This window comes from Anoplopoma fimbria, chromosome 19 (assembly GCF_027596085.1).
Source record: "Anoplopoma fimbria isolate UVic2021 breed Golden Eagle Sablefish chromosome 19, Afim_UVic_2022, whole genome shotgun sequence".
Classification (NCBI taxonomy): Eukaryota; Metazoa; Chordata; class Actinopteri; order Perciformes; family Anoplopomatidae; genus Anoplopoma; species Anoplopoma fimbria.
This window is the reverse complement of record NC_072467.1, coordinates 7,604,844-7,632,656: the sequence shown is the minus strand read 5'-3', so window position 1 is coordinate 7,632,656 and position 27,813 is coordinate 7,604,844. Positions and strand designations below refer to the sequence as shown.

The following is a 27,813-nucleotide window of genomic DNA, read 5'->3' as shown; positions in this document are numbered from 1 at the left end:
CCCGCCGCTGCTCGTGCATGTGCGCCACTGTCACTGCCCTGTGTGTGTGTGTGTGTGTGTGTGCCTGCCAGACAGACACACAGCTACAGCACAGCTTGAGGCGGCATGTGGACCTGGACTAAGGGGGTGCGTCCGTTTGACCAGCAGCGATATCAGCGACGCTAGTGGACAGTCGGGGACACGGTCTTCAGCGCAGTGAGACAGCGTTGTGGAGACGGAGACGGAGACGGAGAGAATGAGAATAGTGGAATTTGTTTCTATTTGTAGGTACAGCCAAGCGAAAGAAGAGAAGTCACTCCGAAAGGTGAGCAGCGACGACGGCTTAATACTGCTGAATATCAGCGTCTCTACAACTTGCTCCTAATCAAGTCCAAACCCGTATCGGAAGCCATACCTAACGTTACGTTACGTTACTAATTGTGACGGCTACTCCCGCGCTGCACTGCTCTGGATGACGTTAGATTGGTCTCCCATGTTGCACGTGATTTATAGAAGATTTATGCTGGTGGTGTTTTCGTTCTGGGAGAAACAGATGCATTTTTTACTGTAAGAGCAGATTGCATTGCTGGCTTAACAGACCGTATGTGGTAGGAAGAGTGACCGAGCGATTCTCTAGGGGGGGGATCTCCAGAATTGAGATTGCATAAAAACTCCGGTTTGGATTTGCGAAACATGTGAATTATGATGGGATCTACCTCTCTGTTAACCCACTCCGACAAAACTGTGTGTGTGTGTGTGTGTGTGTGTGTGTGTGTGTGTGTGTGTGTGTGTGTGTGTTGTTTGTTTCTGTATGAATCTAATTCTCACTCTTTTAAGTTCCGCATTTGAACTGATCTGTGAAAGCTAAACACAGCAGGTATTATTATACAAGTGTCAGAAACAGGAACCATACATGTGATCGAGATAATTCATTCAATTCTAACAGGAAAAACATAGTTGTCATTGTTGGAGCGAGCAGGATTTCTACCCTAACAGAGAGCACAGATGCTCCAGCATCCAGAAGTAGGCCAGTTAGTCACTGGTCTGTGTATGTCATGCCATGCCATGCCATGCGTGTTCTCTCCCTTTTGAAAGGTTAACTGGTCGTCTCACTGGTTCATGCATGGAGTGGGGGAGGTTACAGACAGTCTGAGTGAAAGATCTCCAGCAGGATTTAGCTCTCATCCTCAGATGTCTGGTGGTCATTGTGCTGACATTTTAACCCCCCCCCCCCTCATTGTGTTTTTTGTTTTCAGTGTAATGCAGCAGATGTGAATGTTGCTAATGCGAGTGCACAATATTTCTAGCCATGTTCCCACATTAAGATATGCGATGTCATTAATTATTTGTGTATCATCATTGTTTGTGAGGGCATGTGAGGGAAGTTGAAGGAGATGGATTCATATTATTTGTGTTTGCACACATGCATGTCTCTAGTCGAATGCTTATGGGTGCACATGATCTAATTATCTGAGCAAAATCTTAGTCTTTTGAAAATATTTGTATTACGATGAGTATTTTATTTTTTTTGTTCTTAGCTGTACATGCACCAACGACAAGCCTATAACGACAAGCCCATGGACTGTTTTGTAATTATTATTTTTATTGTTACTATGTTCAGTCTTCAGTGTGTGACATTGTGTGACACTCTGCTTGTGGTTTGGAGGAGGAAGCCCCACACCGGAAAGGTGACAGCACGGTTGGTGTACTTTTATCTGATGCGTAGCATGTGAGAGGGCCCTCATCCACCCATCCCTCAGCACTTCTTTCCTCCTTCCCCTTTCTGCTCCCTGTGTTTGTTGGTGTCAAATGGTTTAATTTCATATCTAAGAAATCAAGTCCCAAGGAGTCAACCAAACACCAGTTTTAATGTGATGGCCGTTTTATTGCATTTCAAAAATGGTGGTTTTATATACAAGATTTGTTCCCCTGAAATTCTTATTGGATCAGTGTATTTATAATAACATTATTCTTGATTTATATTTCTTCACCCCCAAGTCAAAGAAAAGCCTTGAAAACGTTTTGCTTTGCTGGAGAAGTTGGATCTCTGAATAGCTACGTCCAGCTTTATGTGTTGAAAGCTTACAGGGATTTGAATGTGCTCTTGAACAATGATCTGACTGCCCTCTCCGATGCCAACAGGATGTGAGACACGTGTGAGGCTGAGCATGTGAGCCATTATTTTGTTTTTATGCCTGTGGATGGACCTCAGTCAGCAGCATCAGCCTTTTTATGTTACTTTCAGAGTTGGCGAAAAAGCCTCTAATATCACTGCATGAGGCTTCAAAAGCATTGACATCTATTTATTTCCTGGATAAAAGTTTTGCAGCAGTGTTGCAAATGATATGTTGAGGTTTATTTTGGTTAACAAAACTGATGAAAAATATAAATTCAATATGATTCAGTAGTTTTAGCATTATCAGACCTAATTTAACGTTCTCTTGTAACTCTTCAATAAGCAGCCTTCTTTGTATTCTATTGTGATAATATTATTTCAGTGGAGAGGAATCAATAGCCTTTTTGTCTGCCTGAATAGGGGCTTTATGATATCCGTCAAATGCCCGATGCTGGCTGTCACAAAACGCACCAGATACTGAAGCCTTTTGACAACGATTAACGAGACAGAGAGGCTTTAGCCCTGCTGTGTGATTTAGGAAATTACTTTTCAGAGTTTCTGAACGTGTTTCATCTTTCCAGATGTCTTGATAGTGTAGCATTTCCATATCCCTGCTTATTTCTTTCATGGTCACAAGGTCCTGGAGCATTTTCACTGGGTGATGGTCAGGGGTACACAGGGACAGGTCCTCACACTCACACCTTACGTGCTATTTTCAGTTCCAGTTTAACACTGGACTGTATAAGCAGCCCTACTTGCTACATAAAGTGATCAAAGTGATTGATTTGGGCTGCCGAGAGAGCCTCTCCCAAGAGCTGGTGCTACATTTTCATAAACTGAAATTGTCTATAAATAAGCCAAATCTATTCCCAATTTAGGTCACACTAGTGTTGAAGACTGAAGATGCTCACTTACGCTGAAGACAGATCCACAACTGAGGAGACGAGTGTTGGCTCTATGGGATAACAGCCCGCATAGTTGTTTTTCTTTTGGCATTTGTATAAAGGCTAAGTTAGGCTGATTTGGAATTTCCCCTCTATTATTGTGTCTACTTTTAAATGCCACTTCAGATTTTGTTTTTCCTCCAAATACTTTACCTCCTTCCGCTACTGAATCACGGTGAAATTGCAATTTCCCTCCAGTGTAAGGCTGTTCCCCTTACACATACCATAATCCTCTGTTTCTGTGCTTGTTAACATAATCTGAACATGAAAACTATGATTACCCCATCAACAGTAGAATGTGTGCATCAGTGAACCTGGCATCATTTCTGCTGAGCTTTTGACTCGGGATCAGCTTTGGGCCTGGTTTGGCCTTTCTCATTCGGTAACACACCACGTGTTCACCTTTTTGAATAATTGAATCATGTTGGCATGGCATGAACCGGTGCTTTGATGTCATACGTTGTATCAGATCTCATATTGTCTTGCGCTTGTTGACCATGGCATTTGCATCTCAGGGCAGTGAAGGAGGTTTGTATTACAGGAGGATTTTTGGGGTTTGTAAGGATATTTTTTTTTAATGGCTTTTGACATACAAGCTGGAATTAAAAAAAAAACATGAGAGTCAATGGGAAGCTGCATAACTGTCCTAAATGGTGTATATCCCCAGTGCATTTTAGTTAAACTTCATAATCAAATTAGTTTTATTAATGTAGAACATTATAGTGCTTGTTTGTAATGTAAAGCACAAGTTATTTAAACTAGATAAGAGCTTTTCCTCTGGCTTCACAGATGTTATTATGACTCCTATAAATCCTTTGCAAGAAAGAGGATCCATTTATAAGAATTTGGCTTTCTCAGCAGGGTCATGCGGTTTTTGTGTTTATGAATACTGTTCCCTTGACATTCCTGTCCTCCTCATACCACCCCTTGGAAATGTGCTGCCACTCTGGGAAACAAGGCCTCTCTGGCTGGCCTGAGACTCCAGCATCTAAAACTTTGTGTGGTCATTGTTATATTTAGACACCCCCTTCCCCCCAGGTAATGGGGGGGGGAAGAGGAGACAGCAGAGGCAGTTCTCAGGCCGGGTCAGATGCAGGGTGAGGTGATAGAGAGCTCTCCGTCCTCAGATTCAGACTTGTTATTTCCTTTATTTAAGATGGGGGGGAAAGGTCGGGTAGTTTGGGATGGCGAGTGCTGTTGGTGAAACTGTGTTGTAATTGCTCAGCTTTGGAAAAAACGATAAGGCACAGCGACAGTGGTAATACAGAGTGGGGCGGGACAGAAAAACCCCTTGGGGACAGAAAGCTATTCTCAGCCATGTGCTTTTTCCCTCGTCCCTGTGCGCTGGATGTTTCTCCCCTGGGTCCCACTGTCTCTGTGTCGCTGCTATTTTCTGTGCATAAACACAAACCCTACAGCGTACAAAAGAATCTGAGGGAGGCGGAGGAAAAAAAGGCTCAGACAGCAAGAAAGACAAGGAATCTCTTGTTAAGGAGACTTAGTGACTGGCCATCAAGGCTTCCCAGCTGTTTTCTCTTATTGGCCTAATTTGGTATCATTCTTCTCCCTGTTCCCAAGTTGGTTTCCTAGTTTATTAGGTTTCAGTGGTCGCCCCAACCCGGTCAAGAGTAGATCAAGTTAGCACACTGTTTGCCATGCTTTGCTGTGAGTCAATAGCAGCTATGTACAATTCCTCAGAGGAACCACAGGGGTAAGGGTAAACAATTGTCCATTGTCCATGCACCATCACACCTGCAAAACACATGTTTGGTAGCATGAGCCTTTGGCATTTGCATCCTTCTACTGTCTGGAGGCTGATGGAATTGAAGTGTCTGTGCTATTTTTTTTACATACACATGTCATCCGCTGTATGTGTAATGATAGATCATTATGGGCAAGATGCTTGAAGATGGCAAACAAGATAAAACCTGGTATTTGTTTTTTATACCAGTTATTCGCGTATTGTTACCGAAGCCTACAGTGATCCAGGCTGAGCCGTTTAACTGTATCTCTGAAGTTCCATCTGGACTCCATACCTCCCTTTAAAGAAAGAGCGAGCTGTTGAACATCTCCTACCAGCCCGCTTAGATTTCCTGTGGGGCGACTTAGTTATACTCTTAGTCTCTGAGGGGCTTTCTTTTCATAACATAAATTTGTTTTCAACTGCCGACGCAGCATTGTGTTAAGAGGAAACGAATAAAAGATCTGTTGAGGGTCACCATGACTACAGTCTGTGGCTGGGGTATGATAACCAGGACAGGAGTTACTTTACAGCAAAAACAACGACAAAGAAATTGGTTACGTTTCTGATATATATTTCCATAGCTACCTTACCCCTGCTGGAAATAGAAAAAACGCCTCTTTGAGCAATCCCCACTTCTCTCTCTGTCCCATGAAAACTGGAGCTCTGAAGCCATCTGGGACTTCAGAGCTCTTCATGTGAAAATTAGAGACATGTGGTAGCTTGTAAATTTCCTTCCTTTTTCTGAACTGGAATGATATGCTTGTTCTCCACAATCACCACGAGCCTGAAGTATTAAGCTAATGTAATGACTGGGATGATAACACAGAGGGCATTACAATACATCCTTTGAAGTTCATTGCTCTGAACTGGGTAATTACTGAAATAATTACTGAAATGATTAACAACCAACATAGTTGCAAAGGTACTACATTTAATGTGTTTCATGATATCTTAAGATGGTCTTGTAGGGACACCACAAGACCATGTGACCATGTGCAAACACATTCGGAAACATGGATGTCATGGGATTTAGGTATACTGTAGTCAGACAGAAAAAGACTGAATTACGCAAATGAGGGACATGTGATAAGGTTTTCTGTTTGTTGTCTGTTAGCCTACAAGAAACCCTTTGATGTAGCACTATGGGACCCTTTATTTAACATTTTCCGTTTTAGATTTGTAAAAATTTGAATACAAAGACAATAGTTTTAAAGGTCACTCATTTATGAATAATCAAAATAAGATGGTCACTTTCGTAGTTGCCTATGATATATTGGCGGGTTAAAAAAAAAATAAAAAAGATATATTGCCGGGTGGTAATTTCAGTTAATCTCAGCACGTGAAGGACAGCAATACTTTAGTGATAAATGACACAGATGCATGATGGGAGAGGCACGGTATTGGAGTAGTTCATGCTCTGTGAGGTTAACCAGGTTGAATGAGTGCATGGCCTGATCTCAGAGCCAGAGCGTCCTTTGGCTGGCCACGCAGCATTGACTAATCATTCAGTGGTAAAATGAACCAAACATCTGTCATGTTCTCCTTCGTCACGCCATCAGCAGTCTGGGAAGCGGGTTGGCGTGCCAACCACAAAGATTCTCTATCAAGAATTTGATCAAATATCAAAATTGCATAAATAAATCGGTTCCTTGGGGTTTTAATGCAATACCTATAAGTAAGATGAAGACCAGGATTTATTTCGGTTACATTTTCCACACCCTGATGTAGTTTCTTTTAATGGTTTCAGCTCAAGGTGTCTGCCCACTGATACAAATACACACCCCTCACTATCAGTCCAGTGGAGCTCACTGTACTCAGAGTTTCCATGCTCCTACAGATAGTTGGCTACAGCCAGACTCTTCCTAATCTCAGGCTGTCATTCTTAGTTTGCTCTTGTATAATCCTCTGACTGCCGCTCAGATTAAGATTGATCATGTGCCAAAAGAGAGATGATTATGGAACAAGGAAATGTGGAAGTTTATGTAAAAGACGACATGCGCTTTATTATCACAGTGAAATTGGGTAGAGAGTAAGCAAGTACAGTTGAATGTTTATGTAACATACTTTTTTGAATTGAATGTCAACAGTTCTGCTAATGAGTATATGTTGACAATGCAATGCAGATTTGAGTATCATTTTCTCTTTCTTCAATTTTTTGCACCCTCAGCTGGTCTAACTAGGCTCTCAAACAGGAATAGACGGGCTTTGGGGTTTCCATGCGGAGACCAGCCAACAGATTTACTTTACTGCTTTAAAAGTACTTGTCCTAATTATTCAGTATTTATGTTTTTTCTCAGATAACTCAGTAATGGAAGTTTTGACTGCCTCATCTCTGCTGAACACCATGGAAAGATGTGATTCACAGTGCTGTGCAAGCTGTTTGTGGTTACAACAGTGCACTGAGAACTTATTTATGCAAGCTAGATTTAGAGCTCTATGTCATAACAGGAAGTGATGTCACCTAGGCCCCAGGCTCAAAGTGTTGTATCCTGTAAGCAAGCAGGTTGTCAAAATTTAGCCATAGTGGTTTTTCACTGCATATTCATTGTGCATTAGCCATCTGCAACTCTGGCCCACAATCTACTTTCTCACCACCTCTGCCTCACTCCGCCTACATTTCAAGACACGTGAAAGGATTGCTATATTTTAATATAGAATATGTGAATACTTGCATTGTTTTTAGACTTTTTACCTATATTTGTTCAGCTTGTGTACTGTATTGTTGGTGTCTTGTAAACCCATGAGGGTTGGGCATGTTCTGTGCATGACACGAAAATAAAAAACTAACTATCTATCTATCTATCTATCTATCTATCTATCTATCTATCTATCTATCTATCTATCTATCTATCTATCTATCTATCTATCTATCTATCTATCTATCTATCTATCTATCTGTACTACTTAAAAGCTGTTAATAATTTACATCTAAAATGAATCTCTTTCTCGCTATATTTGAATATCCTCCTCTCCCCCAGGTGTGATGTTTAACTGTATTAGCAAGATCTCTCTCCCACTCAGTAACCTTCTCTGCTGCTTACTCACTTTTTTTCCCCTCCAACTTCCATCTGTTTGACACCCTGATCCCCACCGCAACTAGCCACCTTTTGTAGCACCCACTTGAAAAGAGCCAAGCACAAGCTGTAATGTCCTTGATGGCTCGCCCATTGAGGAGGGCCTCAGCTGTGTTTGTGAGTCACAAGCAAAAGACCAGTAATGTTTATGTGAACTGACCACTTTTTGGCATTCCTGACGTCTTTCTTGTTGACTCCAAACACCAATTCTGGATCATTTGAAGCTTTGTCTGTAAAAGGGTTTTCCTTGGTTGGAGTAAGACCAATCTTGTTGTCCCACTCTTGTCGCAGTTCTTATTGAACCTGTTGTTAAAGGAGTGGCGGTCACTGGTTTCCTTTTCTTCCTGATCCCAACACAATACTATCAGCAGTCTGGAGACTCAGCACAGGAAGTGAGCAGCTGGAGCCCGAAGATGAAGCACAACAGTCTTTTAACATCAATTTACCTCACGAGCACTAGTGATTGAAAACGGTTCACAAAGCCCCACGTGCAGCTTGAATAAAAAAACCTCTCTTTCAGACTAACATGAATCACTTCAAGGCCCCTCCGAAGCCTTCAAGTTAGTCATGCGTTTCTAAGGATATGTCTCACAGCTCTTGCTAGTCATGTGTGGCCATGCCTTGAATTGGTAAAATGATTCATCTTTGAAATGAGAATTTTAGCCATGGAAAGAAAATAAGAGGTTATTTTATGATAATGATGACAAGCAGCATAAACACGGCACTTATTATTGTTTTGGTCTTTAGAAGTATTTACAAGTCAGTTCAACACACAACTTTTTACATCTATTCTGATGTACAACGTTTCTGTTGTTCAGACATCACTTTGATACTTCACGCTTCAACCCCTTGAGAGGGCAACAATATACAGACAGCATCCAATCTCGCTTGATATTTACCTAATTGTGAGGGCAAGCTGTGTGAGGGCAGACTTGTCTATGTAAAGTACTACTAGACAGACTTTCGTTCGTGTGTTGATGGCACCACTTTGCAGACTGTTTTCTCAGCTGTCCAGAAAAATATGCTGACGCCTAGAAAAACCTGAAATAGTTTGACCTGAGATGAACAAGACAACGGGAATTGTAAAAAGGAAAGCATGGAAAAGCAGAGGCCATTTGTTCAGTGTTCTGGTTTCACTAGCCACCTGTTAGACAAGAGACTCAGCTGTTGTTTTGATGGAGAAGACTGGATGCTTGGTACCTCATGAAAAGCATAAAATATAGCTTCAGTTCCACTTTCTCCCTGTCCTGTGCACTCTCTTTTCTTCTTCACACCTTTGTAGAAATGAAATTCCTACCTGCAGTTTAGGTAAAGAGAGAGAGAGAGAGTGTTATAGAGCCATCACATCTTTCTGAACCAAAACATTGATGATTTTAAACAAACTGCATCTTGAAATTTGATGCCCAATGAGCTGCCCCTTTTAACTGATGTCAGTTGGCCCACTGTTCTTGCATCAAAGTGTGAATTATGTGGTGGAAATTTCACATTGTTTCACATGCAATGTGAATGGTCAGCACAAGGCATAAGGGTCTGTGGGGAAACGTTAAAGGGTCTCTCTGTGAGGTGGCAGGTGCCACACACCTGTCGCTGCGAGGCATTTCAGACATGTGTAGCCAGCTGAGGCCTCAGGCGCTATGCCTGAGGCCTCAGCTGGCTACACATGTTGTCAAACGTCAGTGAAAGGACTCCTCAGTCATGGCATTTGTTGCCTTGGGCTCTTCTGTAGTGTTTACCTTCTAGCCTGTGACCTTCTTAAACTAAAGTTACTGAATGGTTCTGAACTAAATCATGTTGATTTTGGAGTGTCATTACTGGCAGTTAATTTTGCTGATTATATTCTTTTTCACGTGTTTTAGACAATCCTACAAATTTTACTTTCATTTAAATTGTCTTAGCTTGGGCATCCGTCCCATGACAGCATTTAATGGTTTTAGCCTGATGACAAAGGCTCTGGTTGCTCCATAGCAGATGGTTCTTTACCAAGATGCTTTCCAGCCTACAGTACATTCAAAAGGGTGCGACTGGCCTGGCTTTTGTATCCGTTTCTTTCATGTCCACTTTGCATAACTGGCATATTCTTCATATCCAAACATCACTCTGAGATACTGGTCTGGCAAATGAGAGGTGAGGCTGTTCTTGCTTGGGAGATTATTCAGCCCTGACAACTGCTAAACAGCCGAGTCCGCTGCCAGAGCTCATCAACCCCAGAAAGCTTGAGGCAGGATTAGAGGGCCAGACTGGGGTCAGGGAGGGGTGATACAGTGAGAAGAAGGGGGGGGGGACCATCAGAGTTCTGGTCTCACCAATGTCTCTGTTTCTTTCCTCATGGGCTCTGGTCAGTCTGTTGCTTTCTTGCCTCTGTATTGTATTATTTTACAAAGTCCCATGGCCATGACTGTCACACTTTATACATGAGCCACTTGCCTACTCTGGCTGCTTGAGATTAGTGCTCAAATAGCCTTGGAATAACACACATATCCATATAAACATGCTTTCATTATCTCTCTAAATGTACTTTTTCCATTAATTTAGGTTAAAGGTAATTAATAATCAAAAAGTAATAAACCTGTCTGAGTCTGGAAACGCACCAGGGGATTATTGGGTTGTTTTACACAGTACTTTTGCATTTCAAGATCAAGATTGGGAAAAAGGTTTAGATTATTTTTGATATTTTGAGAAGTTCAATCTAAACCGTTCAGTTTTATTCTGACCTGAGATGAAAAAAAAAGATTAACTTTACATCTTAAATTTAGACAAATTTGGAAGAAGAGGAACAGACTATTTTTTAAATCCCTAAACAGTCAGTGACAGTCACATCACATATCTTCTACAGAATCAGGTCAACATTAGGTTGTAAGTGTTATGCTTTATAAGAATTGTATAAACTTTTCTTTCTTTTTTTATTTTTAAATAAACTGCCTGCTAACCATGTGACTCAAAGTCTGCATAATTGTAAAGGGCACCCAATACACTGACAACTAACTATAAAAAAAAGATATAAAAGAATAGCAGAATAATGTTCAGTATGTCACTAATTATAACTTCACGCTGAGAATCATCGACCTCGAGCTGAGGCCTAGCTTTGCGTCAGCTGAAGCTCTGGGCGCACTAACAGGAAGTTGCTAATGTCCTTGTGGCTGTGCCAGACTCCATCATGCTCTGTGCAATGCTTATTTTTAAAGAGCAACAATTTGTATGATTTGTCGGACGTGTTTCTTTACTTTTTTAGGGTATGGTGATGGATAAGTGATTAAGAGAGTTAGTTAGTAAAAAACTCACCTCTTCAAGAAGTACTACCCTGAGCCTTCCTCGTAGCACTTATTGCACTCGTATTAGTTGTTGCACTTACTGTATTTGTATCAGTTCGCTGCACTTATTGAATTCGTATTTGTTTACTGCACTTATCCTATTCGTAGTAGTTTGTAGCACTTACTATATTCGGATTAGCCTGTTGCAATTATTGTTTTCGTAGTAATTTGCCTCTGCACTATACTTTTGCCCTGGTTTATGCTTTAAGATGCTTGTTTAAGAAAGGAGATGCACTTATGACTTCTGGTGACTAGTAGTTCTCTTGAATACCTATGTTGAATACACTTCCTGTAAGTCGCTTTGGATAAAAGCGTCTGCTAAATGACTGTAATGTAATGTAATGTAATAATGAGCTGATTTCATAGTGAGAGGTATGGAAAGCAGAGCATTGTGTGGTCGTTTTCATCTTAGGATATAAGATAACGCCACCTCAAATGATGGCTGTTCTGTGTACCCACCACTAGCATGAGGTATTCACATCTGTAGGTCAGAGCTCCTGTCAGCTTAGCACTGATCTGTAGTTGATCTGCACTCTGACCTCAGCTTGAACTGATGATTTGTTGTTCTCATTTTTATAAACTCAGCTAGCTTAAAACAAGAAGTTCAGTCAGAAAATGTCCAGTCATAAGCAAATGTGGAAGAAAAGTTTCTTTAAGGCTGGTTCAGATGAGCTTTATTCACTGTGCAGTGGAGACAGAACTCCACAGTATGCTTGTAGAATTCTCTCTGACTACAGTAGGTTCTGGTCAAGATTATATACAGTGTTACAGGAAAGATGGTATCAGATGGTGTGGGTTGGGCTAAGCTTCTCAGGAAGGAAGGAACTTTGATCAATCGGCACCCAAGATGTATTCAGTCTGTAGTCTGTAGTAGTGGATTAACATAGGCACAATACACGCTGAGCAATCTTCACATTGCATCAAAAGGTTTTACTAACAGAGGGTTGTTAATTAATGTAAAATAGTTTCTGTTCTGGACAGAGGTTACTGTTACTGAGACAGAACGGGCAGGAATACAAATCAATCCAAAAGAATACAGTTAATACAAGTTAAAGATATAAAATGTTCTTCTACACAAACCCTAACAAGGTTTTGCTACTGTTATTAGTCAAGTACACGATCATGTCTCCATAATCCACACCAACAACCAGCAGTAAATCAGCAAGCTAGAATATCTTATAAACGCAAATACTCTGTCACATTGATATGGTTTATGCCAATCCTGATCCTTATGAATGCCATTTTTGTTTGCCTCCTTCTAGATTTTGACATGAAGAAGGACATAGACACAATCATAGCAGAGGAACGCACTGATATCATCTCTAAATATGACAAGGTAAGTGTGTGCACAGGAATACCATCAACTTACTATGACAATCCTTAAATATTTATGATAATCAAATATAATGCACAAAATCAAGCAATTGTCATGGACCAGTTTGAGGAAACTACACAGCGGAGCAATTCTCTGCAGTTTTTTGGGACCGATTTCAACCACTGCCAAAGATCAGGCTCAGACGGCGTAACACAGCTCATTAACGTCTTCTAAAGATGGTCCAATTTAAAATGTAAACAAGTGAACTCATGATTCTTTGGAACGTAATATATCCTCCAAGAAGGGCAGTTAAGGTGCATCTTCGTAACAAATCAAAACGGGGGAGTTGATGGTCTGAGTGGTGCCTGCAATGTGTGAACCCAGAGTAGATTCATTACCAACAGGGAGTGGAAATGGGATGACTATGAATGATCAATTTAGGACAGCAACTTTAGTTTACAAAATAGGGTTAAAACACTTTCAAGTGACCCATTAAGAAAAGAAAAAGAGAAATACGTGTCAAAGAGAAGACAAAAAAACAGTGTTTAGTAGAGTTTTGATGAAAGACTTGGCTGTTTTAATTTATTCTTCTTGTTGTGTATAACAGTTTATTTGTTTGCTTTGCACATGAGCACCAATGTTAGTCATCTCTAAACTGTTTATTTTGCATAATAGGAGTTATGGTATGTGGTTGTTTCAGGGCAGACAGGAGGGTGTCAACATTGACCCATGGGAGGATGCTGACTACAGCATCTATAAAGTCACCGACCGCTTCGGCTTCCTGCAGTAAGTTACCCGACTTAATGCCCGGACCAGGAGAACACCTTTGATAATATACAGATTACATCTGTCCCTGTTCCTCCCTTTCTCTTATCTTATCTTTTTCACATTATGCTGATATATTATGTTTGTGCCAAACTCAGATTATGCTCTCAATATCCATACTTTTAATGCATGCTGTGTATCCCTGCTTTTTTTTCTACAGTGAGGAAGCGCTGCCAACACCCAGTGCGCTTGAAGAGAAGGTATACATTTTTTTTTACCTGCGTAGCAAGTTCAGATTTTGACCTTGCATGTGATATATTTACGCCCTTTCACATATGGACCACATGTATGTTTGTCTTTCCTCTACCCAGCAAAAGCATCAGGAGATAGAGCGAGTGGAGAAATGGCTGAAGATGGTGAAGAAGTGGGACAAGTACAGGAACAGTGAAAAGGTGTGTAACTCCTGACATGCCGTTTCAATTTAGCCCTCTCTTCCCGTGTTATTTCCCCTTCTGTTGATTTTCCATTCTCTTTTTAACCACAGCTTATTCCCTTATCCTTCCTCCTCTCTGGTCTAGACAGTTAAAGCAAGCACATAAGTGCCTGTGATGAGTCCTTGATGTTCCAGAGAGCTAACAAGGCTACATCCCATGAAGCAGCATTCATATGTGACCCTCTGCCTCTCTACTTCTAGTTGTGGTGAACATAAAGTCTCTTAATGTTAAGAGAGTCCCCATTCAAGTCTTTTCATATGTCACATGTGTTTCAGTTGGTGAAGCGTGTATATAAAGGCATCCCTCTGCAGCTGAGAGGCCAGGCCTGGGCCTTGCTTTTGGACATAGAGAAAGTCAAAGAAGATGGAAAATATGAGGTATGAATCTTAAAAGGGATGACAATTCCTCTTCAATATGGACGCTATGAAATTCTGATGGTTTGTTTTTTAACTTCTATCCTCCAGAGAATGAAGCTGCAGGCTCGTAACTTCTCCGCAGAGATCAAACAGATAGACTTGGACGTCAACAGAACCTTCAGGAACCACATCATGTTCATGGACCGCTTTGGAGTCAAGTGAGTTCCTAGCTTCACTTAGCAGAAAGCTACGTTGAACGGCTTGTATTTCATATATCTTGTCACATTAGAAACCTTGAGTCATTTGGAGTATCTGTAGTGTTTATATAAGCAAACACACTGCTAACGTTACTGCGGATCATATACAACTACTTCTTTGACCTTTGGCCTGTAAAATAATTGACACAGTTTAGGTAGCTTTCATAACAAATGTCTTCAACATTCTTTAAGTTCTTTAAGGTTTATATTTTCTTTCTCACCTCACATGTTCAGGTTTTCCCTTAAGCTGAGTGTGACCTCACGCTTACATTTTGTGGTAGCCCCACCCACACACACACACACACACACACACACACACACACACACACACACACACACACACACACACACACACACACACACACACACACACAAAAAAAAACTCGCAACCAAAGCGGTGGTTTCCTCCTCTATGTTTTATTAGCCTTCCTGTCAGTGTATGAAGCCACACAGGATATGGCATTCATACAGAAATGTGCACCGGCATCAAGTGTGCATGTACATAATAACAGTGCCCACATTGATATAATGCTAATATATTAAAAAAGATATATTAAACATACATTAAATGAGCTTTATAACAGAGTTATGGGAGACAACAGTGATCTGAAAGCCACTGGTTTGTCCTTGGCAGTGTAATTCAGACAGAGCGAAGGCAGAGTGTTCTCCTCTCGCTCTTTGTAACGTACTTCCCCTTCGATTCAAAGCCACCGAGTCCAAACAGACCAAAACAACGCTCCATCCTGCTTGGTTGCCCACTCCTTCCCTGCAGGTCAACAGCTGTCTCACTCACACCGAGACACTGACAGCTATTTCAAGCTGCTTTTCCTGTCTCTGTCTATGAGACATGTATTTACTATAGAGGCCTGGATGGGACACATCCTCTCTCTTCTACATTATGTGTTAATGCCACATCTCAACTGAAACACACACACACACACACGCACACAATAGCTGCCTTGTGTTCACTGTCGGAAACAGTTGAGACTCCAGATGTAATCAACCACGCAGCACGCAACCAAATCAAACAAACTGTATAGAAGCTGCACACTTTGGACAAAATGGTGTGATGAAAACCCTTTTTCCTTTTTTGAATTGCTTAAACCATAAAGTCAGATTTGTTTTGGTTTGTTTTGTTTTTTCTTACTCCATCATTGATAGATCACAGAAAACCTTTCAAACACACCCTTCATTAATACTTAAAAGCAAAGCTGGAGAGCTCACTATGCACACACACACACACACACACACACACACACACACACACACACACACACACACACACACACACACACACACACACACACACACACACACACACATTTTTACAAACACTTCCAGGATGATACGATGCAGCCAGGCTTCCCCAGCCTCCCCAGACATATTTGCAGCTGTCTGTGCTGATTGATGGAGTTAATTTGGGGATGAGGTGGTTGAGAAATCATTATTCGTGTGGCCTCTGGGAATTTCACTCCACTCCGACACACGGTTTCAACATGTCGATTGTTGCTAAGGAACCACGTCCTCATTGTAACCGGTGGTTTCTCTGTTCCCTCTCTAGGCAGCAGGCCCTGTTTCACGTACTAGCAGCTTACTCTGTCTACAACACGGTAAGTGTGCTTGTGTGTGCAGAAGTGCAGTTGTATGCCTAGGTGTGTGTTACATAACATGGAGGAGTCTTCTGTACACTGTCTGGGAAGTCAAACCAGCACATCAGTGGCGCAACAGTTCATATAGTGCGCTAGATTCCATACAGCAAGGAAACGCCAAAGCACTCTTAAACCATCTGTTCCCATCCTTGCTTAGAGCCTTGGGTGAGATCTTTTATTTATGAGCGTGTTGCTGCCTGAATGTACAGCAACACGGTGTAACAGTCAGACCACCAGTGAACCAACATCCATAGTCAGCATTCACAACGTCAGGCTTGGTTTCCCTTTGAGATTATCATTTACCAGGCAAGGAAAGAGAGCCTGGTTTTCTTGCTATCAGAGATTTTGTTCCACCTCAAATTCTGATTTTTCATAATAGCCCAAACCAGTCAGTTTCATCATTTTTGTTTAAAAACATTTATTTGTAATCTTAACAGCCTTTGCTGTAAAGAACTTTGAAATGCAGTTGTGGATGCTGCGGTCAGACATAATGATGATCACTTGCATTTACTTTAAAGTCCTTCTGTACTTTCTCCACCACAAGCCTGAGTTTGTCTCTGTTGGGTGGAATCCAGCTTTTACAACTAAGTGAGAACATTCTCTGTGTTAACACATATTTTCCTAAAATACAGTAAATCCATGTGTGTCTATCATAACATATGCATGTGGATTAATCGGTATATAATAATTATCTTATAAGCACAGATTGCTGCCGTCTGGTAGGGATAGAAATATTACCATTGAAGGACAGCTTTGCGTACAGTACTTTACATCTCCCCACACATGAACTCAGTCCAGGTCTGTTTTTCTGACTGGGCTCGGTAGTCGGTTCCTGTGTGGTGGAGGTGTTTGAGCCAGAGGAAACGGGAATGTGCTGTTCCGGTTTTTCCCTTTTCCCCACTTCACACACTGCTCTGAAGAAACTGGGTCAGTAGAAGAGAGGGAGAGAGACAGAGGGAGGGGGGGTGTATGTGTTTGTCCTTTTGCCTATGCGATGATCGAGAAGAATGCAGAGAATGTCTAGTTTAACCTCAGTTTAACCGTGAATATATTTACTGTATTTCCTTGAAAGGATACTTTGGACAGTCCTTTTTTGGCTGCACAATAAATCAGCCTTAATATGGACAAATACCAAGTGTGTGTGTCTAGTTTTGTGTATCTGTCCTTGCCAAGGGCGATTGGTTTAGTGTAAATCATTGAATCATTGTGGAGTGAAATTGGCGCTATTTCAAGTTGAAGACATGACATCACTGAGAATGTATGTTGGGCTTCAGTAAATATTTGAACAATCTCTGGTAAAAGTGTTTATAATACTGGAGCTGCATGTACAGTAGGTCCTCGTGTGTGGTTTATACACACACATCCACAGTCTTGCTTCAGACCACATTAGACATTCAGGTGCACTCATGTCTCGCCCTCTCAGTGTGTCTGTGTGTGTGTGTGTGTGTGTGTGTGTGTGTGTGTGTGTGTGTGTGTGTGTGTGTGTGTGTGTGTGTGTGTGTGTGTGTGTGTGTGTGTGTGTGTGTGTGTGTGTGTGTGTGTGTGTGTGTGTGTGTGTGTGTGTGTGTGTGTGTGTGTGTGTGTGTGTGTGTGTGTGCTCTATTAAATTATAAATAATTCCTCTCATTTCCCATCCTGTTTAATCGAACCTGTCTCCGCTCCTGTGTCCCCCAGGAGGTGAGCTATTGCCAGGGGATGAGTCAGATCGCTGCCATTTTGCTCATGTACCTGAATGAGGAAGATGCCTTCTGGGCTTTGTCCCAGCTCCTCACCAACAGCAAGCATGCCATGCATGGTGAGAGACACAGGAAGAAATGAAGACAGACATATGAATCAGAGTTTATAATAGTAGACGTATCAAATATAATAACTCTTAAAGGACAAAAATGATCCGCACATACTTACTTAGTTATGTGCTTATGTTTGTGAATGTATACAGAACTATAAATGTGCTAGTATTTGTAAGTGGAGTCTATAAGAATGTGTGGCCTGGGGAGAACTTGCCTTTATTATTAAGTGTTAAGCTTCAAGAGCTGGAAAACAAAAATGTTCAATTCTACTTCATGTGTGCTTTTCAATTGGATGATTTATTTCAGTTGACATTTTTCAACACACATTTTCGTATAATATCGCTACAATATTGACCCAATAAAACGCATGTGTACAGAATTTCCTATTTCATAAAACCACTGTCTTCATATTGAAAGCAAATTCACCAAATCGTTCTCAGTGACCTAGATCAAGTCATGTAAGAGTTAAAATACTTTTTAATTTGTAAAAAAAACAAAAAACTGATTTTGTCTTTTTGTCTTTTTGTACCGTGCTAGGGTTCTTCATCCCAGGATTTCCCAAGCTGCATCGTTTCCAGGCCCACCATGAGCTGATCCTCTCCAAAATGCTACCAAAGCTGAAGAAACACCTGGTAAGTTTAAGTACATCTGTAGGACAGATGTGCTTTTTTTTGTACACGCAAGAGACGCATGGCTAAGGTCATGGGCTGCTGTAAGTTTATTCGGGTCATTTATCATCATTTTTTTAATAATTTATGTTGCAAAAGGCCGCACGTTCAGAATATTACTGCTAAGTCCAAGATTTAGAACTGGAAAGTGAGATTTATAACTGGGAACCGATTATGTGATGTGACGTCCCATAGAGACTGTTCCTCATTAATTCTTGCCCCTCAGGACAAGGAGCAGATGACAACAGGAATCTACACCACCAAATGGTTTTTGCAGTGCTTCATCGATAGAGTGAGTATTTTGATTTCCTAAAGAACGCAAACAGCATGAATCTTCTTGCCTGTACATGTCTAGTGCCAGACATATTCTGCATTGAATCTCATTAATCAGTATATATTATTTTGAGCATGGAACTACATCTGGGGTTGTTTTATTATTTTTTTTAATCTGCTGCTGTCTGGCTTACATAACAGACCCCATTCACCCTTACCCTGCGATTATGGGACATCTACATAATGGAGGGAGAGAAGATGCTATGCGCCATGGCTTATACAACCCTCAAGTTACACAAGAGTGAGTATGAGGATGATTACATTTTCTCTCGTGTGGTGCTTGTGCTGAACAAGTCAAACCAGTTTCATGCCCAGATACAGCCATGGCTGCTGTTGCTATACCAGCGAGTGTAACATCGCATGCTGCCTCTCGCTTGGCTGCCCCCTAACCGGCTTACATAATGCAAGTGGGCAGTTGCTGTGGAGAAGAATCCAAAGCTGACTTTTCATTGGACGCCTGCGCTAGCATCGTCTCAGCACCGTTGCATTCTTCTGACGGGCCACTTCTTTACTTTGTGTCTTTTAAAGTTAGGCCTGTGTTGAAGTCTTTTAACAATATCATTTCTATTCATGGTTCAAATCACAAATTTGACGTGTGACCTCATAGACTAGCATCACCCATTCCATAAGTTAACCTTCTGTGTCTTCATTGTGCGTGTCCAATCAGAGCGCCTGCAGAAGTTTCCATTAGAGGACCTGAGGGAGTTTCTTCAGGAGCAGGTAGCTGTTTCTTTCTTCCTGCCTGATGATGGGGTGGTGGAACACTTACAGGCTGCTATGTCTGAACTCCGCAGTAAAAAGCTGGACCTACCTCCTCCAGGTGCAGTTGTCTTCTTTTATTCCTCTCATTATAAAGTTACATTCACATTCAAAGCTACGTATAGAACCTAAAGTATCACGTTTCCCTTTGATGATATATTCCCTGTCTTCCAATACCTTTTTTTAGCCAAGTCAGAAGAGCATCCAAATAAACCTCTGGGTCAAGAGAGACCAGTTCTCCTCCTGCCTCTGCAACCTGACTCTCCTCTGGAGGTCAAAGCAAATCTGCAGCCCCCCAGCCAACCCAACACGGATACCCAGCAAACAGACAGCATCGCCCTACACAAGACCCCATCTCCTGCGGAGCCCCAGGACTCGAGAACACCTCCTCTGCCTTCACCTGACGTGGTTGTAGTCCACACACAAGGAACACCTTCTGCTCTGAGGCCTTGCAGAGCAGCTCCGTTACCTCCGAAAGCGAGCAAACCGTGTGCTGAGGTCCGATTGGACGGAGATGTGAAGGAGCCGCTTCCAGAGGTTAGCCAGACCGAAGATGTCGGACAACAGGAGGGCCAGCCCAGACACCCTGAGACCCAGGAAGAGCCGACGGATTGGCCTCCACCTTATGAGCCCCCTGCTTTGGAAGCTCTTGCTGTGCAGACTGAGGATGAGATCATGTACCTTCCAGATCTGCCACCTCCACCTTTATTTTACACGGAGCAGAATGACGGAAGGTGTCGGGACAGTGAATCACCCTCCCTTAGGACTGGGACGGGCTCAGAGACCCCGCGGCGCTCTCCTTCTCCTCGCTCAGCCTCACCACGGGTCACTCAAGTGAAGCTATCGCCAAAACCTTGCCCAAAACCGCCCACATCTCTTCTCCTCAAACAGAAAGAAACTCCTCCCTCAAAGCCTTCCCCTCACCGTGCCTTCGCCACATCCTCCTCCTCCTCCTCCTCCTCCTCCTCTCCCAGACTTCCTCCTAAGCCAACCAAGTTCCCGGTCTCTCTCTACGTCCCGGTGCCCACTGGAGACCGACGACCCTCCAACACCTCCCAGTATGACAACCTCTCTGAGGCCGATGAAGACGACCGCTACCTGGAGAGGCTGCTGGGCTCCACGCCTGAGGAAATACCAAGCATGCACAGCGATGCCCCCCACCCCACTGGCAGAGTATATGACCCGGCTCTCTACCCTGTGCCTCCACCTCCTGTGTTCATCCCACCTTCGCCCTCTCTTATTCCTCGCCCGCTGTGCGGTCTCCCCAGTTTGCCTCAGGAGCCAGAATATGAAGGAGAGGACAGCTGGGTGGAGGACACCATCATCCCCCCTCCTCCAGCTCATTTTGCTGACAGACTCGTTCCCTTCCAGTGTAGTGCCGCCAGCTGTTCAGACACACACAGAGCCACCTCACCCGGTTACTCCAAGCCTTTCTCTAGGGGCCCCAGGGACCATTCTGCTTTCCCAGCACCACTGTTGTACACAGGGTCTCCCCCAGGCCACTCCAGGCCCTCAGGACAGTCAGCAGTAGGAGTGCCCTTGGTCCGATCCAGCCCAGACTTTTGCCGGATGCCTCCGGGTGGTCAGCAACTGCCCAAATCAGTGACCTTTTAAATTTTCCACGTATTTTTCAAGTGTCACTGGTTACGCCGATATGATTCAAACTCTCTGTCAATGCTTGATTCATTTTCAAAGCCATTTAGAAGGTGAAAGGCCAGTCCCTTGTTTGTGTTTGTGTTTGTGTGTGTGTGAGAGCGAGAGAGTGAAAGGACTCTTTCCATTGATATGTACAGATTCATGTGATACTTGCACCTTTTTTTGTAAGGGCAGTTAACTTTTCTAGGTTTCAAACTTGTATTTAAAACTGCTGTCTGTTACATGTTACTGTTTTCTGCACAAAAAGTGAGTGTATTTACTCACCTGCTCTCGTTCCACCGCTGGTTAAATCTCCAGTTGGTTTCATTTAGTTCCAACAGAAGTGTCTTAACCTGATCTCGGTGCACTGAGGCTAGCAACTCTAGCACAAGGGCTTTTGAGGCTGCTTTTGTTAGGTCATCTTTGCTGAAGCACCCAAAGCCTATACATTTCTACTGCATTTATGGAAAACTGTGAGCAGGCTCACACATCTTAACCTGTATCTTAAGATCAATACTGGATTTATTTAACCAGTTTGTACCACCGCAGTTTGCATGAAAACTTTTACAGAATTGCAGAAGTTGTGACTACCAGCAACAGGAAAGACATGGTGCAATATGGCACTGGTGTGAATACAGAAGATGGTTACATTCACATGAAACCTGGTCAGTTATTTTTGTTCCCCAGGCAGGAAGCAGTGGGTACTCTGCGGGTACTTTGCTTCTTTTTATGCTTTAAATTGACTCGTGAGGATGACAAAATTGCGAAGAAATGGTTTCAGTGTACCTGTTTATCTGACACTTCACAGCAATTATGTATTGTGTCATGTGTATATATATATATATATATATATATATATATATATATATATATATATATTAATATGGTGTTACTATAAGACATAACGTGAAGATTTCATGAATATGACATATTGTCAGCACAGAGATAAAGTAAAAACCCTTTTCAAGATATTTATAAAGAGTAGCTCCATCTGGTGGTCAGAAAATGTTACAGATTAACAGTTGCTGACTTTAAGCTTTGACTTTAAGGACAGACCACGTATTACACTGCTCTGTACTTACACGGAGCAGGGAAATAAATATTCATATGCACAGGTATATTTTAGAGCCATTGCAGAGACTTTGCTGTCAGTTTATTTGAATTGCTCAGAGGAAAAAAATCTTGAGAAATGGAAGTTGAGCCATAACATACTGTAAAAGGACCTGATAGTCAAACATGTTTATATTGTTACGTTATATACTATGTCTAAACATTGGTTTTGTCTTTTGCACTGACCTTTGTCATTACCAAGAGGTTTTGCCATTCTCTGTAAGTATTCAGTTGATTTCTGATGGAGTTCCAGGTTACTGCTAAAAAAAAAATCATTTTCTTATAAGGAAGTGATGTTAACCGATGTTTTACAGTTTGTTCATAAACTTTGGTCTCATGCTGCGATTCTTAACCAAGAACTTGAATCTCGACCTGCACACAAGTATGTCTGGCTTGCTGGAGTATCTAGTCATGTGACCTGACCACCAATTTTACACCACTGCTCCTTTTCACGAAGCTGGTTGACATCAGTGATGCTGGGGCTCGGACCAAAGTTCATGTACACTTTTGCAACTACTTATTTGGGTTTTATAAAGAGATAAACATTAGTTGTCCATTGTCTTCTTTTTTACCACAGATACAATCCACATCTGGTTTCAGATATTTATTGCACACCCACAAAATCGTGTCGTCTTCCTGTACATATTTTTGGTTCTAGCTATGCAAAGTGTTTTTACACAAAGTAAACAAAAGATCAAAGGCGATTTAAAATGATTGCACTGAAACGCTTATTGCTTTAAATATGGAAACCGCACTAAGACAGCAAATAAGGCCATTCAAATATACGAGCTGTATTTCATCATTGAGTGAACACAAGCGCCTGAATATAATGTATACATTCCTCACACTTTATAGGCCAACACCCTGAGTTTTCTCCAAAGGAATAATGTAAGGAATGGATCAGTACAAAAGTAAGGATAATTACATCATCTTTGTGAATGTAGTTCAGGCCAAATTCAACTTTCTGACAAAAATATATTTCACATCTACAAGATTATTCTTAAGATGTTTTTGCATAGAATTTTCATGGCTTTCCAAAAATACAACAGTGCATTCATGCATTTTTCTGATTTTTACCCATATTTTATACACAGTATCCAACAAGAATATATAAACAAATCTTATGATTAAACTATACATATATAAGACCATAATTATATCCATAACTTCAAAATTCTAGTGTGAGTGTTAGTTGCATTCAAATTCAGCAAAGGCACAGTCCATTTGAAGAGTGTTTGTGTTGACTGGACAACAGTCAACAAGCAGCTGCTATCTCCCAAACTGTTAAATTAAACCAAAACTGGGAAAACAATCAAATCCTTCATATCTTGAGCTGACCAATGAGGTTAGAAAGGGAGGTGACACTCTCTCTCAGTTTGGCGTCTTCTTCCTGCCCCAGTGACACTCCGGCCAAACGCGTGGAACCATTTGATCCCATGATGCACGGCAGGCTGAGGAACACCTCTGCACCTATGCCACCCCAGCCCTAAAGCAAACAGAGAATGCAGATGAGCCTGTAACATCTTCTATAATCAAATATCAATGAAAAGGTACTTTCGATGAAAATACCTGAATACATATCATTTTTATACATATAAAGCCGTTCATCCGATGTTGCAATACTAAGCTTAACTTTCATTTTCTCTACTGGTGTCATTGTTTTAACACCCTAAATTAAAAAGTTGATGATTTCCCTGAAATGTTTTGTTTGTGGATGAGACAAATTGACCTAAGTGTCAATCACTGATGCATCCGACTTCAGCCGATAATGAATAGTAAAACAGCACACGTAACGTGATGATTGTGAGGCTGATGGTGAAAATGATGCCATTGTTTTGATATGAGACTCGGTGGTTCTACCTGAGCCAGGGTGGTGACTGAGTGGGTCTTCATTTTATCCGTCAGGACACTGTTTGTGATGTCAGCGACGGACAGACCCACAGACCATGACCGCTGGCCTCGATTCTTCATCATCTCAAACGCCCTACAAGCACAGGAAAATGTGCAACTTTAAATACAAATACAAAAACCATAATACATTTGTGATGCATGGTTCAAGGAGAGGTACCTGCATTGCTACATTTTCATATCTAATTCCCCAAAATGTCTTCATCAGTACCTGCGTCCACAATTTCAGATGAACACACACATTTGAAATTCTTCCCCTGAGGTTATACTAATTCGTGCCAGTACCTGTCTAACAACGGTTTGGTAGAGTTGGATTCGGCTGCGATCTGTGTCTGCACGCTGGAGCTCAGCCCACTGTTACTCATCACAGCAACTGCAAGACAAAAACAACGGCAAGCTCAAGCTTGTGTGTCGTTTATTAAAGATGCCTTTACAAGTCTCAAGAGCGGAAAGATGGTATGAGATAAGCAGGAAGTGTGGCATACAAAGCAAAACAAAACCACACATAAGAAAGCAGATGATCCAAACAATGGCCACGAATTAAAAGAGGAAGAGCGAGGGGGATGAAGAGGATTCATGTAATGACAATTCATTCAACACAAGGCCTTTATGCAACTATTAAATTGATCTTTTATGGCTCACCTTTGCTGTCTGACAGTTCCCCTATGACCCAGGCTGGTTTGTGAGTGTTCAGGTTTATATCCAGGATGTGACTGAGTCGCTCTGAGTCCAGGTTACACCCTGCTCCGATCACCCGTGTCGGAGGCAGGCAACTCTGCCTCCAGGCAACGTGGGTCATGATGTCGACTAGAATTTGACAGGAAAGACAACAGAGTTGACGATATAAAAAGGTTCAGGAGCAAACAGGTCCGTTCCTTAAGAGGGTGTGTCTTTTTTTTTCTCCGACACCGACCTGGTTGTGAAGCGATGAGCATCACTGCGTTGGGGCTGTAACGTGCAAGATTTGGGATGATCCCTCTGTACAAGTCCACATTGGTCTGAACCACGCTCACGTACGACTGCTCGCTGCTCCATGCATTTGCGGTCACCACGACAACCCTGGAGCCCGCAGAGGCCGCCAAATCTAACAAAGGAGAGTCATCATTAGTTAACACACGTCTGACAGCGAACCTTGTGGAAAAATAGGCAAAGCTTTAAAGCATTTTTTGATGAATTGCGGATGGATACGTTGTTTTCTGTTTATCCTTCTGACAAGAACAGTTCAGGGTCTACAGAACACCTGGTTGGGATTTACTGACTGCTTGCTGTCATAGAGGAGAGTCATCAAGAAAAGTATCCTTAAGAACAATGTCAGTATGCTAACTTCCAAACAATGTGACATCAGTGATGACTCAATGAAGAGGCACTACTGACATGACTGTGTGACAGAGCAGAAAGAGACATACCTCTGGATACTTCCACCTGGGGCAGTCGGAATATCTCCAGATCAGTGCTGCCGCCCTTTGTTGAGCTTTCAGTGACGTCAATGAAAACAAGTTGGTCCACTTTACACTGGATAAATATAAGAAGAAGAAAAATTCACTGTCAACAATTGAATTTCACATGCTTATCCAAGATTGTAACATATGAAATGTTTAGTAAATTCCTAGACATATACCTTTGATAAAATGCTCATCACCGATGCCATTCCTAAATCTCCTCCCCCGATAACTGACACTTTGTTAGTTTGTTGATCATGATGTCTGTTTCCACCTGAAATAAACATGAGTTAAGCTAACAATAGCAAACAATTATCAGATTTTTGATCATCACCAGCCAAGCTGCATATTAAATGAAGCACCGTCATTGATCTGCAGATTAGAAACAAAAGCCAGGAGCTCGTGGGGGTCTTTGTTTTCCCCCGTGGTCTTTGAGGACAGTGGAGGATCCTCCTCAAACTTGGCCATCATCTCAGACAGAAGACCAACCACAGATGACTTGGGCTGTTACAGAGCAAAAACAAAACAGCAAGACTGATGAGATCACCTCAGAACCTCTTCCATACAAAGTTATATTCCATCCACGAGGAATAAAATCTTACATAATCCCAGTTGTGCAGCCCCGGCAGGTGAATCCGTCCTCCTCCATCAACATGTTTGCCCTCTCTGATGGCCATGCTAGGGGTTGGTCTCAGGAGGCATATGGGAGGAGTGAAGGGGAATGAGTCCATCAACCACAGCTGAACGGGGAAGTTGTAAGAGCGACCTTAAGATAGAGACACTGGCATCAGTGCACAATAATGACTCCGCACTGATATGATAGTCCCAGACAGAGTATTTGGACAATTCTAGTGTCAGAGGTCAGACTTACCTCCATACTTGACTGGGACGTTACCAACTAATCTCACAAGATCTTTTTGGGTGTTGTCGCTAAATGCTGAAAAATGACAGTATGGAACACTCAGTTATCAGCAAGAAATATATGTGATGTATGTAGAGATCTACGAAATACTTTTTTCTCAAAATAAAACTCACTGTATGTGCCTGTGGATGGCAGCATCCCAGGGTAGATTCGATGGATCTTCTGCAGCTCCTCAACCGCAACATCATGGAATTTGTACTAATATCCAGAGGTAAAAAGAAAGATGAAGGCGTGTATTTACACTATGTGAATATTTGTATTCCTGTATATGCATGACTAATTTTTATTTTCTGTTTGGACAGGAAAGTTTGCAATGTTTATGTTGTGAACAGGCGAGTGGAAAACCTTAAAGATTCAGCCCACCCATTTCCAATTAATGTTATAACCTCTTTGATTCTTTTCTTTTTTTTTGGAGTAGTTTTGATAAAAATTGAGATCCATCAATTAATCAAGGCCACTACACTCTTGAGGGGTCCAGTAGATCATTCAGGATTTTATTGTGTTTGTATGCTGCTTCTCATCACACATTCAAATGAGCTGCTCAGTCCACTGACCAGACACCAAGGACTCACCAGCAACACTGCAGTCTCTAACTTAAGGCAACTTTAGCAGCAGTCATCAAAGCGAAGGCGAATGAACTTCAATGGACACAGTGATCCTGTAACTCTCTTTGGGGATATAAACATCCCATGTTTTCATCATGACTCCCCATCACCAGATTTGTTTTGAAAAAAATGACCAAGTATCAGTTTGTTTTCGTCTTCCATTGTGTCATATACCTGTGTTGTAAAATAAGTCAAGCTGGTTCAGCCTGTTGGTGAAGGCTGGCAGCAGCGTATATGGACTAGCATGCTATGCTAGCCGGCACTGACATGCAGACAGTTTCTGTATAAACGCTGTGCAGAGTCACTGGTGAGTAACTAACCTTGGAGAGGATCCGCTGTATTTTCTCTGAACGGAGGTCCATCTATTGAAGTACAACTAAAAAAAAAATATCAAGGCTCTTTCTGGTTTTAGTCTCTTGACGTATGACTCCAACTTTAGCTATAAACTTAAACTTCCGCAAACTTTCAGGAGTAGCTAATCGAAACGACAGGGTTCCGCCCACTCGGTACGTCATGTACGGCAAGCCGAGATGGAAAAAAAAACAGTCAAGCACACCTACAGCAAACGCGAAGCTAACTTTGTTCCCATTGTTGCCAGTCTATGCCAGCAAAAACATCTAAATTAATTTTAACAAACTAAAAC

The 27,813-nt window shown here is 41.9% G+C and overlaps 2 protein-coding genes across 2 annotated transcripts; one reads left to right on the top strand and one right to left on the bottom strand.

The window, feature by feature from the left end:
* Positions 1–68: 68 nt before the first annotated feature.
* On the top strand, positions 69–22,828 carry si:dkeyp-19e1.3 (USP6 N-terminal-like protein). The gene is made up of 14 exons (XM_054619747.1): positions 69–304; positions 12,428–12,501; positions 13,181–13,266; positions 13,466–13,505; positions 13,617–13,697; positions 14,015–14,116; positions 14,204–14,313; positions 15,914–15,962; positions 17,676–17,796; positions 18,329–18,423; positions 18,686–18,751; positions 18,934–19,033; positions 19,460–19,612; positions 19,739–22,828. Exons 2-14 carry the CDS (start codon positions 12,436–12,438, stop codon positions 21,163–21,165), a joined length of 2,496 nt encoding a protein of 831 aa, XP_054475722.1. The 5' UTR covers positions 69–304; positions 12,428–12,435; the 3' UTR covers positions 21,166–22,828.
* Positions 22,829–22,887: 59 nt separating this feature from the next.
* Positions 22,888–27,693, bottom strand: uevld (UEV and lactate/malate dehyrogenase domains). Its single transcript, XM_054619748.1, has 12 exons — positions 27,491–27,693; positions 26,679–26,763; positions 26,515–26,580; positions 26,246–26,409; positions 26,006–26,147; positions 25,823–25,917; positions 25,611–25,716; positions 25,118–25,288; positions 24,847–25,011; positions 24,490–24,577; positions 24,157–24,280; positions 22,888–23,782 (listed from the first exon to the last, which is right to left on the bottom strand). The coding sequence occupies exons 1-12, from the start codon at positions 27,530–27,532 to the stop codon at positions 23,618–23,620; spliced, it is 1,413 nt and encodes a 470-aa protein (XP_054475723.1). The 5' UTR covers positions 27,533–27,693; the 3' UTR covers positions 22,888–23,617.
* Between the last annotated feature and the right edge of the window lie 120 nt (positions 27,694–27,813).

Excerpts from the sequence above, each read along its gene's own strand:
- uevld (XM_054619748.1), bottom strand. The coding sequence starts at position 27,532 with ATGGACCTCCGTTCAGAGAAAATACAGCGGATCCTCTCCAAG. Across the intron at positions 25,918-26,005 it reads TAATCTGCAGATCAATGACG|GTGGAAACAGACATCATGAT; the intron begins GTGCTTCATTTA and ends TGTTTATTTCAG. Across the intron at positions 23,783-24,156 it reads CAGTCACCACCCTGGCTCAG|GGCTGGGGTGGCATAGGTGC; the intron begins GTAGAACCACCG and ends TGTTTGCTTTAG.
- si:dkeyp-19e1.3 (XM_054619747.1), top strand. The coding sequence starts at position 12,436 with ATGAAGAAGGACATAGACACAATCATAGCAGAGGAACGCACTGATATC. Across the intron at positions 18,752-18,933 it reads TGCAGTGCTTCATCGATAGA|ACCCCATTCACCCTTACCCT; the intron begins GTGAGTATTTTG and ends CTTACATAACAG. Across the intron at positions 19,613-19,738 it reads GCTGGACCTACCTCCTCCAG|CCAAGTCAGAAGAGCATCCA; the intron begins GTGCAGTTGTCT and ends ACCTTTTTTTAG.